This window comes from Diabrotica virgifera, chromosome 2 (assembly GCF_917563875.1).
Source record: "Diabrotica virgifera virgifera chromosome 2, PGI_DIABVI_V3a".
Classification (NCBI taxonomy): domain Eukaryota; kingdom Metazoa; phylum Arthropoda; class Insecta; order Coleoptera; family Chrysomelidae; genus Diabrotica; species Diabrotica virgifera.
The window spans coordinates 244549540-244562084 of NC_065444.1; the positions used below are offsets into that span (position 1 = coordinate 244549540).

Sequence of the window (12545 nt, forward strand, 5' to 3'; positions counted from 1 at the left end):
CTTCCTAACGAGAATCATCTCTAATCTATCGACGCTCCCGCTATTCGTAAAAAGGCCGCATTTTACCGGTTTTTTTTGCTATCGTTTTATACCGCTCAGATAATTCAATCTGCTCAGTATTATCGACGATGATTTATTTAGCGTATTAGTGAGTGCCTTACAAATGAACCAAATGGATTATGGAATTCAATCAGAGCTCTGATGTGACACGTCATCAAGGAATAAAACTGTAAGTACTCTACATGTATGTGAACATAACTTATTAGTCGTGATACTGTATGCATTTTGAACCATATACCTCTCGTAGCAAATATTCTTTGTGCCATTTATGCAGATAATACTTTAAATTACATATGAAAAATCGTTATCTACTCTTAACCAGCTTACCTATGGGAATATACTCTATAACCGTACAATAAGTATAGGTTACTATTGTTAAGGATACTTTACGTATTGCCTAAACATACTTCTTGGCACGAATTCTTCTTCTTCTCGTTTAAACTGAAACAGTTACACTTGTATCTTTAAAAAGCTCTCTTTGGAGCTGCAGGTGAGAAATGGTTTGGCGTCTTCTAGCTGATTTGACAATTAAACGATCGGGTGGAGCCTTTCCCACTTTTTGGCGACTTTCCCTTGCTTTATTATTGAAATTTCCTAGTTCCTGTCCCCTAGCATAGGTTTCGGACAGAACGCTCTAAGTTACGCCTAGCTCTGCAGCTGTTGATTATGCTTGTGACAATGTATTACCATTGTCACAACCAATAATAATAATTGTTATTGGGCTTGGCTTGAGACAGAATGGATCTCAGACGTTATCAAAGAACGAAATAGTTGCCAGGAAATTGTTGCATGAAATGTTACTTATTGCTTACTAAAATAATAGTATAATAATAAAATTGTAGAATTCTACACATTAAATTTTAGTATAATTTTACACGACACTGAAAATACTCCTCCTTCTCCTGAAATTCCGTAATGATCCACGAACTTCGAAATGAATCACTGACAACTATTTTGTCCTCTGTATTTTGTGTGAATGTTATTTTGATGTTGTACTTGTTTTCTATCGTTTTCAATTGTTGTTATAAGCTCTTTATATAATGATCCTGTTGTCATTTTTGAATCTCTTCTTGTGTGTGCCTCTGGAATGCTTGTGGTATTTTGTTATTTCTTTTCTTCAATCTTGTGGCATTCCTTGTATATAAATGATACTACTTAAATGATAATACATAAGCTTTTTCTCTTATTTCTTCTTTTAAAATGTTATACAAATACAAAGAAGGAAAATCATAGTTCTTTTGTTTATTTTAGGATACTTACAAATGCAGCAACTTATCAGTAAACGCTAGATCCTTGAAGAGACTTCCAATAAAAGATGCTGTTTGGAAACTACACATCGGGGGCCACGACAAGGGCAAGAAAATATCGTGTGCTGATGTAGAAATAAAAGTGGTAACACCCCTGGGTCAAAGCAGATAAAAGATATGTTATAAAATTTTCGGACATTTTGTAAAACTATTAAATCCAATAAAATTGTTGTTTCTTAGATAGATGTTTTTTAAGTATTCTCAAAATTATGCCTTAAGTTGAGGGTATTATGGTATCTATTATACATAAACGGTATTTTGAATATATTCATTTTAGATGAAAAATAGTTGTTTTTGTAGTGTGTTTCAAATAATATTATGTAGTAACTTCTATAAATAGACAATTGTCTTTTATACCATGGTGCGTTCAATATGGACGAAGAAAATATCTCATAGTAATATTTCAATAGTAAGGAAAAATAGCTTATCAGAAGAGTCAGTGTAAAGTTTTACGTTTACAAGTACAACTACAATTATTATTTGTGCTTTTCAGTACAACTGAAGAGTTTCAAAATTACAGAGCAAAAAAATTGACTCAGTCGATGAACTGCAGTTTATAGAATAGAATAGAATAGAAAAATGCTTTATTGTCACTGAAATTTTTGCAATTTTATGGACAAAGCTTACATACAGTCAAAAGAAAACATAATATCAATAGCAAATAACAACTACTACAATTTACTAAAATTAGATAAACCGTCAATATATGTACAGTATAATATAAGATATAAAAGCCAAAACAAAAACAATTTATTGCAAAATTTATATAAATTGCAAATTGAACATACTTACAACAAATAAAATAAAATACATAAGGAATTGACAAGTTAATGCTACTGCGTATGAAACCCAATTTTCTTAGTTATTCATTAAGAAATTCTTCTATTGAATAGTATGGTCTTTTAGATAGATAGGCTTTTGTCATTTTACCGAACTTTGCGAAAGATAATGCAGATTTAAGTTGTAACGGGAGATGGTTGTACAGTTTCTTTGCGGAATATAATATAAATTTCTTTACTAACTCAGTAGGTCGAATCGGTAAATAAATGTCAAAGATTGAATTTCTGGTGGAGTAAAGATGATTGGGCCTTGCTGGAAAGACAAGAAGGTGTTTACGAATTAAACAAACCGTTTCTAGAATATATAAAGATGGAAGTGTTAAAATTCCGTGATCTCTGAACTAACTGCAATGTGTAGACCTTCTGAGGCCAAACAGATATCTTATTGCTCTTTTTTGCAATTTAAAAAAACATCAAATTGAGCAGCTGTACTAGAACCCCAAAAAGGAAGACAATATCGAAGATGAGACTCGAACAACGAAAAATATGTTATTTTAGAAGATGCTAAATTGAGTTCCCTTGAGACAGATCTTATTGCATAGCAAGTTGAGGCGAGTTTCTTACTTAACGAATCGATATGGAGGGACCATTTGAGGTTACATCTGGCTGTTAAAGAGGCAAAGGTTGAAGATCTCCTTTATAGGATAATGCTACTGTTTTACCTACGTTAAAAGAGAGTAAATTAGAGTCAGACCAGGTCTTTATAGTCAGTAGATCCGAATTTATAATTTCATGAAGAGATGCAATAGTTGAGTTGCTCCAAGTGATACTGGTATCATCAGCAATGTTCAGCAATCAGCAATCCAAGTTCCCATCGATTTTTAAATTAGTGATATCATTTATAAAGATAAGGAACAGAATCCAATACTGAACTTTGTGGTACTCCATATACAATGTTTTTGATACTAGAGTCAGTATCATTTGCTCTAACTAGTTGTTTCCTATTATTCAAGTAGGATTGGAACCAATTTAAAGGAATACCTCGAATTCCATAAAAATTTAGTTTTGTAATCAAGATGTCGTGATTTACACAATCAAAAGCTTTGGCATGGTCGCAGAAAACAGTGGAAGTATAAAGATTATTGTTTAGTGCTTGGTAAACCTCATGTAGTAAAGAAAACATGGCATCAGTGGTACAATTATTTGTTAAAAAGCCGAGCTGATTTTGTGATAAAATGTTGTTATCAACGACAAAGGACATAAGTCGAGTTTTAATGAGTCTCTCAATAATTTTGGAGAGTACCGGTAGTAAGGCAATAGGTCTATAGTTGCAGGCATCAGATTTTTCACCACCCTTATGAAGAGAAATAATAATGACTGTCTTTAGGCACTCTGGAAATTTACCTTTTTCGAAGGAATCATTAATTAGAGACACGAGGATTTCCAACACATTTTCTTTGAGATTAGATTTTTATAGATAGTCCATCAGTGCTACAAGATGATTTGCTTTTGATAGCTATACATAATGATATGCTTAGTAATTTCATCTGTGAAAAAAATAGTGTCTATTGTAAAGCTTCAAAAAAATAATTGTTTTATGCAAATTGGCAACGTGTTATAAACTTTGTCGTCTTCTGTAGTATAGCACATGGAATGCAGCAAGAATTGTAATGGGCACGTTCTACGCAATTTATACCTCTGTGAATTTGGCGGTGTTCGTCTCAGTCGCTTTTGAAACGTTGACCTGTATATACACTTCAAAGTACAGAAAGTAAATATCTTACAATATGGATACTTCATCAGCGAAGGCGGTCCAGGTAGTTCCATAATTACGAGAGGGATATAGCCAAAGGACTGTCGCCCGTCGCCTTCTTATGACAAAGCTGCAATCTTAAAGGCTTACCGTCAATACCAAGAGACCGGTAACTACAGTCGACGACCAGATTCGGGTCGGAGACGTGGAATGACCGAGATGAATGATCTATTTATTCATAAAATCCTTTAAAAAAGGTATATTTGTTAAAATCCCTATACAGGGCTACATCAAAGACAGAACTAGTTTTCAGTCGGTTGACCGATCATCATCAGTGCAATCCTAAAATGTGTACAACCAGATAAAATGATGCAAAGTATTTGAAATGTTGACTAAGGTTAAAAAAAAATTTTATAGGTTATACTCACTTAGAATCTACATGCAAGCCACCAAAGTAAAAATAACAGGGTAAAAACCCTTTACAATTGATCAGTCATCGGAACATATGACTAAGATGTGAATTATAACATGGATGATTAAGATATCCAATGTTTTTCGCCCGAGGTACCAATGAGCTCTATCTGACAAGTTCACATCATGACTGTATGGAAGCAAGTGATTTTGATAACGGAAATTCTGAATGGTGACATGACAAGAATGACAGTTCCACAGGAAGTTATAATTTCCCTGTTGTTTTGTGGTATTTATTGTAAAATTTGTTAAATTAATAACAATAAAAACAGTCGTTCCCACTGTGGTAGATAGTCTGTAAAAATGGAAATAGACTTGATGTAAATGTTAAAATATTGTAATGGAGGAAGTAGGCAAACCACATTACACATAATACAGACAACTTAATAAACGTTATCAACCCTTTATATGTGATATCTAGGGCTTAGAAAAGCAGTTGTGTGTTTATTTAAAAGTTATCAATTATATTAGAATAATTTTTTAGGATTGCACTGATCACAAACCATATATACTCATAGACGTTTCACGTAAATTGTCAAGGTCAAGACAGCAAATTAGTTACCATTCCAATCCAGAGATGTCGCTGTCAGTAAATTTTCTTGTCATATTTAACAACTGACAGTTGACAATTAAATTAATTTGTTATTTACTTTTTATTTTACAGTTTGTGGCTTAATTATTTTATTATAGTGGTGTTACGTTTTTAATTAGATTTAATCACAATTTTAATCTATTATATTAACCTCCTCCCCGTTTTTATGAGTAGAATTTTTAGTTTACATTGATCATCCCGTGTTGTGTTTCTCCACATTTAAAAAAACAATATATTAGATCCTGAAACAGTTTATTCCAATAGACAAGTGTGTCATCAACATTTCGGGCCTATATATTTTTGGAAGTTTGTAAAAGATTATAAGGTAATATTTATCTAAACAATCATTCTACAAGATTCTTTAAAAAATTTTCATTCAACTCAATATTACACATCAGTGTCTCAGTGCTTTCATTTGACACATGGCAGTAGTGTTTAGCATTTTGAAAACAAATTGGAATATTTGAAGTTTTCAGTAAAATATTGAATAAAACATTGAATTGTCTTTCTGTTGTTTTAATTTCCTGCGAAATTTCATCAAAAATCACGCAAAATTTATAATTTGAAATTCCCACGTACTATAATTTGTCAATTTAGTTCCCATTCCAATCAAGAGATGGCGTTAATTCGATCCGAAAGATTAACATGGTCGTGAAACGTCTAAGAGTATGTATGGTTTGTGGCACTGATGATGATCGGTCAACCGATTGAAAACTAGTTCTGTCTTTGATGTAGCCCTGTATAGGGATTTTAACAAATATACCTTTTATAAAGGATTTTATGTTTTTGTAATGGTATACAGCCAACTACAGGAAATTTTTCCTCGTGGATTTGATCTATTTATTGTCCTGAGTGCCTTGCGGAATCGGCACGTGACAGGAGTTGAGCTTCAATAATCCTTCAGGAATGTTCGAGGTGATTCCCTCACTCAGTTGATAGTTAGCAGAAGGTTTAAGGCTGCCACTTTGACTCCCAGAGATGAGCTAACGAGCTATCAAACAGCTCAATTTGAACGTACGTCAGCAACAAGCTCGACTTGAACCGAGTCTCACCAGAGCTCAATTCTTTTGATACCGTAGTTATCTGGGATGAATGAGTTTTCCCCTTTCTCTTTAGAGGTAGTGCGAGTTGTATGGCTTAAATCTGGACCTAATGTCGATAAATGTGTCACCCAGGGTATCTCCCAATATTGTCCTCTAAATAATATCATAGAGCATATTAACAACTTATAATTGACTCGGTCATTTCTAACCAGGCATACAACGAAAAAAGGTACCTTTTTACTGCCTTAATTGACCACAAAAATGCCTTTCATATCGTACCATATGAATGGTTTATATCTTGAAGATATATAGAGTTACTGAATATTGTGACCTTTTTAAAGCATATAATGACGGAAGGGAAGACTAAACTTAACCTTTAAAGAGCTGATGAAAAAAGTATCAAAACTGAAGATACCCCAATTAACCAAAGCCTTTTCCAAAGGCCTTTTCTATCCAGCGATTAACCCACTATTTCAGTTACTGAACACCAGTGACTCGGGTTTTAAAATTGAAAGTAAAAATACTGTTGTGGCGGAGCTTAACCACCTGTTGTATATGGATGATTTAAAACTAATGGCTTCCACAGGAAACCACCTAGATCAGTACAAAGGACCGTAGAAACTTTCTCAAATGATCCAATATGTATTTTGGCCTAGACTATATAGAGCATAAAATCTCTTTTATATAACAAACAACCCTTTTAGAGTAGTTAAAGGAGTTGCTGAGTAATAAAATAAATCGAAACGAAAATTTGCTTAGAGTAAATTTCCAATAAATTATCGACAGCCGTTAAATCGCAATCGTTATTTGTGTAGATTTAAAAAAGTTAGACAAACAAACAAAAACGTGCATTCCGACATTCTTATAAATATCCAATGATGAAAATTTATAGCTGCAAGCAGGGAGTAACATTTCTTAAAACAGTTTTATTTCCTTTTCGGCTGTTTAGACAAAAGATATAAATCTTTCCGTGTTGGGATTTACAGCCCAACTTTATTCGGTACTTAGCCATCACGTAAAGTATTTAAAAATTGAAATGATTCTGCTGCTTCGAAATTTATACGCTATATTTTTCTCTTTTTACTGTTTATAAACTAAATTCTTGCGCATCTCACTTTTATGGGAATTATATCCGTCTAGTCATTTCTTTAATGGACTTTGGGAGAACATAGTTATCAAATTTTTGATAACAAAACATTCAATACAACATTGTGTTTAATCCTTTAAGGGACAAAATAGAAGGGAATCTCAAATTTTGTGTTTTTTGAAATAACTCAGTGTTTAGAAATAACTTTTAAAATAACTAAAATAACGCAAAAAATCGTAGTCACAGCAATTGTTTGGTATTTTTTTAGTTTTGTGGAGTACGTATACGTACCACTTAGTGCTCTGAAGAAAATTTTAAATGTTCGGTGGTAAATACCATTTCCAAGTTACCTCATTTTTATGGGAAAATCTAGAAACTCATTTTTTCCTTTTTACTGTCTATAAACTAAATTCTCACGCATCTCAGTTTTATGGGAATTATATCCGTCTAACTATTTCTATAATGGACTTTAGGAGAACATGGTTATCAAATTTTTGATTAACAAAACATCGATAACAACATTGTATTCAATCCTTTAACGGCCGAAATACAAGAGGCATTCAAATATTGTGTTTTTTTAAATAACTGAGTTTTAGGCGATATCATTAATTAAAAACTAAAGTCACAGCATCATTTTGGAGTTTTTTTTTTAGTTTTGTGGAGGTACATGTACGTACCGTTTAGTGCCCTCAGAAAAAGGAAGTTGTAAAAGTTTAGTGGTAAATATGTATACCATTACCAAGTTACCTCATGTTTTGGCTGTTTTGACAAATATTGCAATGTTAACTTTTGGTTCCCTGAATTTCGTAATGACCATATAATTACATTGGATGAACCACGTACTGGACATCTAAACATTCCGTATATGTATTTGGCACCTAGGAGTTTTCTATTGGATTCTTGCAGCACGCGGCCATATTTTAACCACTAGGCGGCGAGGTGCCAAATACATATACGGAATGTTATTCGGTGCGAAATTCATATACGGAATGTTAAATATTCGTAGACCGAAAAAGACAACTTTTTATTAGTCAGTTAAAAGGAAATTGATTTTAAAATACTTGTTAATGTATTATTACATAAAAATAAAACAATTATAGTATTTGGAATGTTATTTGGTGAAAATTTATATGCGGAATGCTAATAATTCTTAGACCAAGAAAGACGACTTTTTATTAAAGTCAGTTAAAGAAGACTTATTTTAAAATGTTTTGGTTATGTATTATTAAATAAAAATAAAACACGACGAAGTAGTTTTCAATACTAATAGTAAATTATTAATATTGAAAATATTAAAAATATTACTAAAAGATTTTTAAATTGAAAACTTATTGGTACACTTTCCTGGTGACACCTCCAAGACTTCTACAATTTGCAAGTCAAATGGATGCTGCAGTGAAGACGAGAGGGAAGGAATTCTACACTACGCAATTCACATCCCCCGTCTGCAGCTGGTAAAGTTCCAACGGAAAAATGCACCTAGTTACTGTACGGAGTAATACGATACAAAATAAAAATGTATACCATTTTTATTCAGTTGCAATGCGAAGGCAAAACAATCTTACTTTTCAATTAGAATACGGAGTGCAGTCCAGTCCCTTGAATCGCGATTTTCGGCTCTTATTGGAGCCTTCATCGGAAAGAACGTAGGCACTGTTCTCCATATTTTAACTGATTCGCATCGAGAGCTTTTCCCACCCATTGCAACCGAAGTGATGATAGTAGGTGGCTAGCGCCATCTGGCATTGAAAGACGAAGTAGTTTTCAATCCTAATAGTAGTCAAGTCAATTCAAATTTATTCATCACATGCGACATTATACAAAGTTGTACATGTATGAGACAAGTCAAAGTTACAGATATATAATGTACATATCTTTCTTTCTTTCTTTCTCCCCTTCCTTATACCCTTTCAGGTATCGGATTTGGGTTTAATTTAGCTACATATTCACCCATCTCTTCCATTCTTTTCGGTCCTGTGCTATTAGTTTCATTTCTTCTAGCGTTTTCTGTTTGATTTTTCCTGCTTCTACTATTTGCTGTATCCATTTTTTCTTCGGCCTGCCTTTTTTCTTTTTTGTAATATTCCTTGTTTCGTGAATTTTCCTTGCTAGTCTACTAGGTTTCATTCTCATCAGATGTCCATACCAGTTTAATTGCCTCTTTATTATTTTATTCATTATTGGTTCCTGTTTAGTTATCCCTCTTATTGTCTCATTTCTTATTCTATCCCATTTGGTCTTTCCGGCTATAGCACGTAAATGTCTCATCTCAATTGCATTTATCCTACCATTATGCTTTTTCTGTAAAGTCCAATTTTCGCTTGTATACAGTATCGTCGGTATCACAGACGTTTTCCTCAGAATTGGCGCTAGTGCGTAGTACAGTTTATTTGATTTTTTAGTTCTGTTTGTTATTTCGAGGTCTATTTTCCCATCATTGGTAATAATACTTCCAAGATAATCATATGCTGTAACTATTTCCACTTAAGTATTTTTGCATTTTATAATTACTTCATTTTCTTCCTTTTCGCCGATGACCATTATTTTACTTTTCTCGATGTTTATTTCCATTTTTAATTTCTCTATTTCTTCTGTCCATATATTTATGAGTTTTTGCATTTTTGTCACGGAATCTGCTATAAGGACTATGTCATCCGCATACAATAGGGCTTCTATTTTTATTGGCTGTAATCTTTGGTATCCTATTATTGTCTGTATTTGGTTCGTTCTTTCTCCAGTATTTCTAGTCAATTCATTCATGACTATTATGAATAGTAGCGGACTAAGACTGTCTCCTTGCTTGATACCTCTTTCCCAATTGAATTCTTCAGATCTTTCTCCTGCTATCAGTACACGTCCTTTTACTACTCCGTATATATTTTCAATTATTTTTATCAGTGTACTTGGTACCTTCATGTTCTGCAAGCATTTCCATATAATTTGTCTTTCTATAGAGTCGAATGCTGCCCTTAGATCTATGAGTGCTAGAATGAGCTTTCCCCCCGAATCAATACTTCTTTCTATTATATTTCTAATGATGTAAATGTTATCGTTTGTCTGTCTTTCTGGTCTAAACGCTGCTTGTTCTTCTCCCAGTTCTTTTTCTACCTCTTGTCTTAGCCTCGTCTCTACTATTTTCGTGTATATTTTAAAACATACCGATGATACTTGTTAATACTTGTTAATGTATTATTACATAAAAATAAAATAATTATACTATTTGGAATGTTATTTGCTGAAAATTCATATGCGGAATGCTAATAATTCGTAGACCAAGAAAGACGACTTTTATTAAAGTCAGTTAAAGAATACTTATTTTAAAATGTTTTGGTTATGTATTATTAAATAAAAATAAAACACGACGAAGTAGTTTTCAATCCTAATAGTAAATTATTAATATTGAAAATATTAAAAATATTACTAAAAGATTTTTAAATTGAAAACTTATTGGTACACTTTCCTAGTGACACCTCCAAGACTTCTACAATTTGCAAGTCAAATGGATGCTGCAGTGAAGACGAGAGGGAAGGAATTCTACACTATGCAATTCACATCCCCGTCTGCAGCTGGTAAGTTCCAACGGAAAAATGCACCTAGTTACTATACGGAGTAATACGATATAAAATAAAAATGTATACCATTTTTATTCAGTTGCAATGCGAAGGCAAAAAAATCTTACTTTTCAATTAGAATACGGAGTGCAGTCCAGTCCCTTGAATCGCGATTTTCGGCTCTTATTGGAGCCTTCATCGGAAATGAACGTAGGCAGTGTTCTCCATATTTTAACTGATTCGCATCGAGAGCTTTTCCCACCCATTGCAACCGAAGTGATGATAGTAGGTGGCTAGCGCCATCTGGCATTGAAAGACGAAGTAGTTTTCAATCCTAATAGTAAATTATTAATATTGAAAATGTTAAAAATATTACTAAAAGATTTTTAAATTGAAAACTTATTGGTCAAGTCAAGTCAAGTCAAATTTATTCATCACATGCGACATTATACAAAGTTGTACATGTATGAGACAAGTAAAAGTTACAGATATATAATGTACATATTAAAAGTATATAAATTAATCAATACGACAGAACATACTTAAAAGTTATTTTTAGAATATGGCTCTAGCTCACAAATTTATTGATATACACACCTCCGAAAGTTTGGCTGATGTAAATTCATTCGTATATCTATTGCCAATTTGCTAAAGAAACTTATGGCTGCATAATATGTGCTACCTTCCAACAAAACAGAACGATGTTGTGGAAGCATAAAGTGATTGTCTCTGAATCTTGTTGAATAAACATGGTTAAATTGAAATTATTTATTGAATTCATAAATTTTGCAATGTAAATACATTATACACGAAAATATATCATCATCCAGCCTCAAAAGTCCACTGCTGAACATAGGCCTCCTCCCCTCGTTTCCAACCCCATCTATCCTGCGCCGCCCTCATCCAGTTTTTATTTACCTTTCTTAAGTCGTCAGTCCATCTTGTAGGCGGTCGACCGACGCTTCTTTTGTCTTCTCTTGGCCTCCATTCCAATAACCTATTCGTCCATCGCCCATCTGTCATTCTGTCTACGTGTCCTGCCCATCTCCACTTCAACCTGGCTATCCTCTCGATGACGTCAGTCACCTTTGTTCTTCTCCTGATTTCTTCGTTTCTGATTTTGTCTCGCAGAGTTATTCCTAACATTGACCGCTCCATTCTTCTCTGCGTGACTCTTAGTTTGGTAGCCGAGGCTTTAGTTAAGGTAAGTGTTTCTGATCCGTACGTCAAGACTGGGAGGACGCACTGATCGAATACCTTTCTCTTTAGACATGTGGGTAACTCACTTTTAAAAGTTTCTCTCAGTTTTCCAAATGCTGCCCACCCAAGACCGATTCTTCTCTTCAGCTCATGAGTCTGGTTATCCCTGCCAATCGTAATTTCATGTCCCAGGTATTTATATCTATCTACGAGTTCTATTTCCTTCCCACCAATACTGATGTTCTGGTTGGGTACCAAATTTGTCATTATTTTTGTTTTTGAGATGTTTATATTTAAACCAACATTTTCTGTAGCTACAACGAGTTCTTGTACCATCTCTCTTGCCATACCTAGATCCTCAGCTACTATGACTATATCATCGGCGAAACGTAAGTTGTTTAGGTATTCTCCATCTATTTTTATTCCCTTTGTCATCCAATCCAAACTCTTGAAAGCATGTTCTAAGACCGTATTAAAAAGTTTAGGTGACATTGGGTCTCCTTGTCTAACCCCCCGTTCTATTTTTATGCGATTACTGTTAGTATGTAATTTGACAGTGGTTGTTGCCTGTAAGTATATTTTGTGTAATAATTTTGTATACCTATAATCTAGCCTGCATTCTTTAAGCGCCTGTAATATTTTGCTAAGTTCAACTGTATCAAAGGCTTTATGAAAATCGATAAAAACTAGAACTAGGGGTTT

General features: G+C 33.5%; 1 protein-coding gene across 1 annotated transcript in view; it reads left to right on the forward strand.

Annotated features, from left to right (window-relative positions):
- Positions 1–1546, forward strand: part of LOC126880518 (uncharacterized) — a 152708-nt gene extending 151162 nt beyond the window's left edge. The window contains exon 4 of the mRNA XM_050644416.1: positions 1312–1546. Coding sequence (XP_050500373.1) covers positions 1312–1479 — 168 coding nt within the window. The 3' untranslated portion in view covers positions 1480–1546. The remainder of the gene's footprint in view (positions 1–1311) is intronic.
- Positions 1547–12545: the final 10999 nt, after the last annotated feature.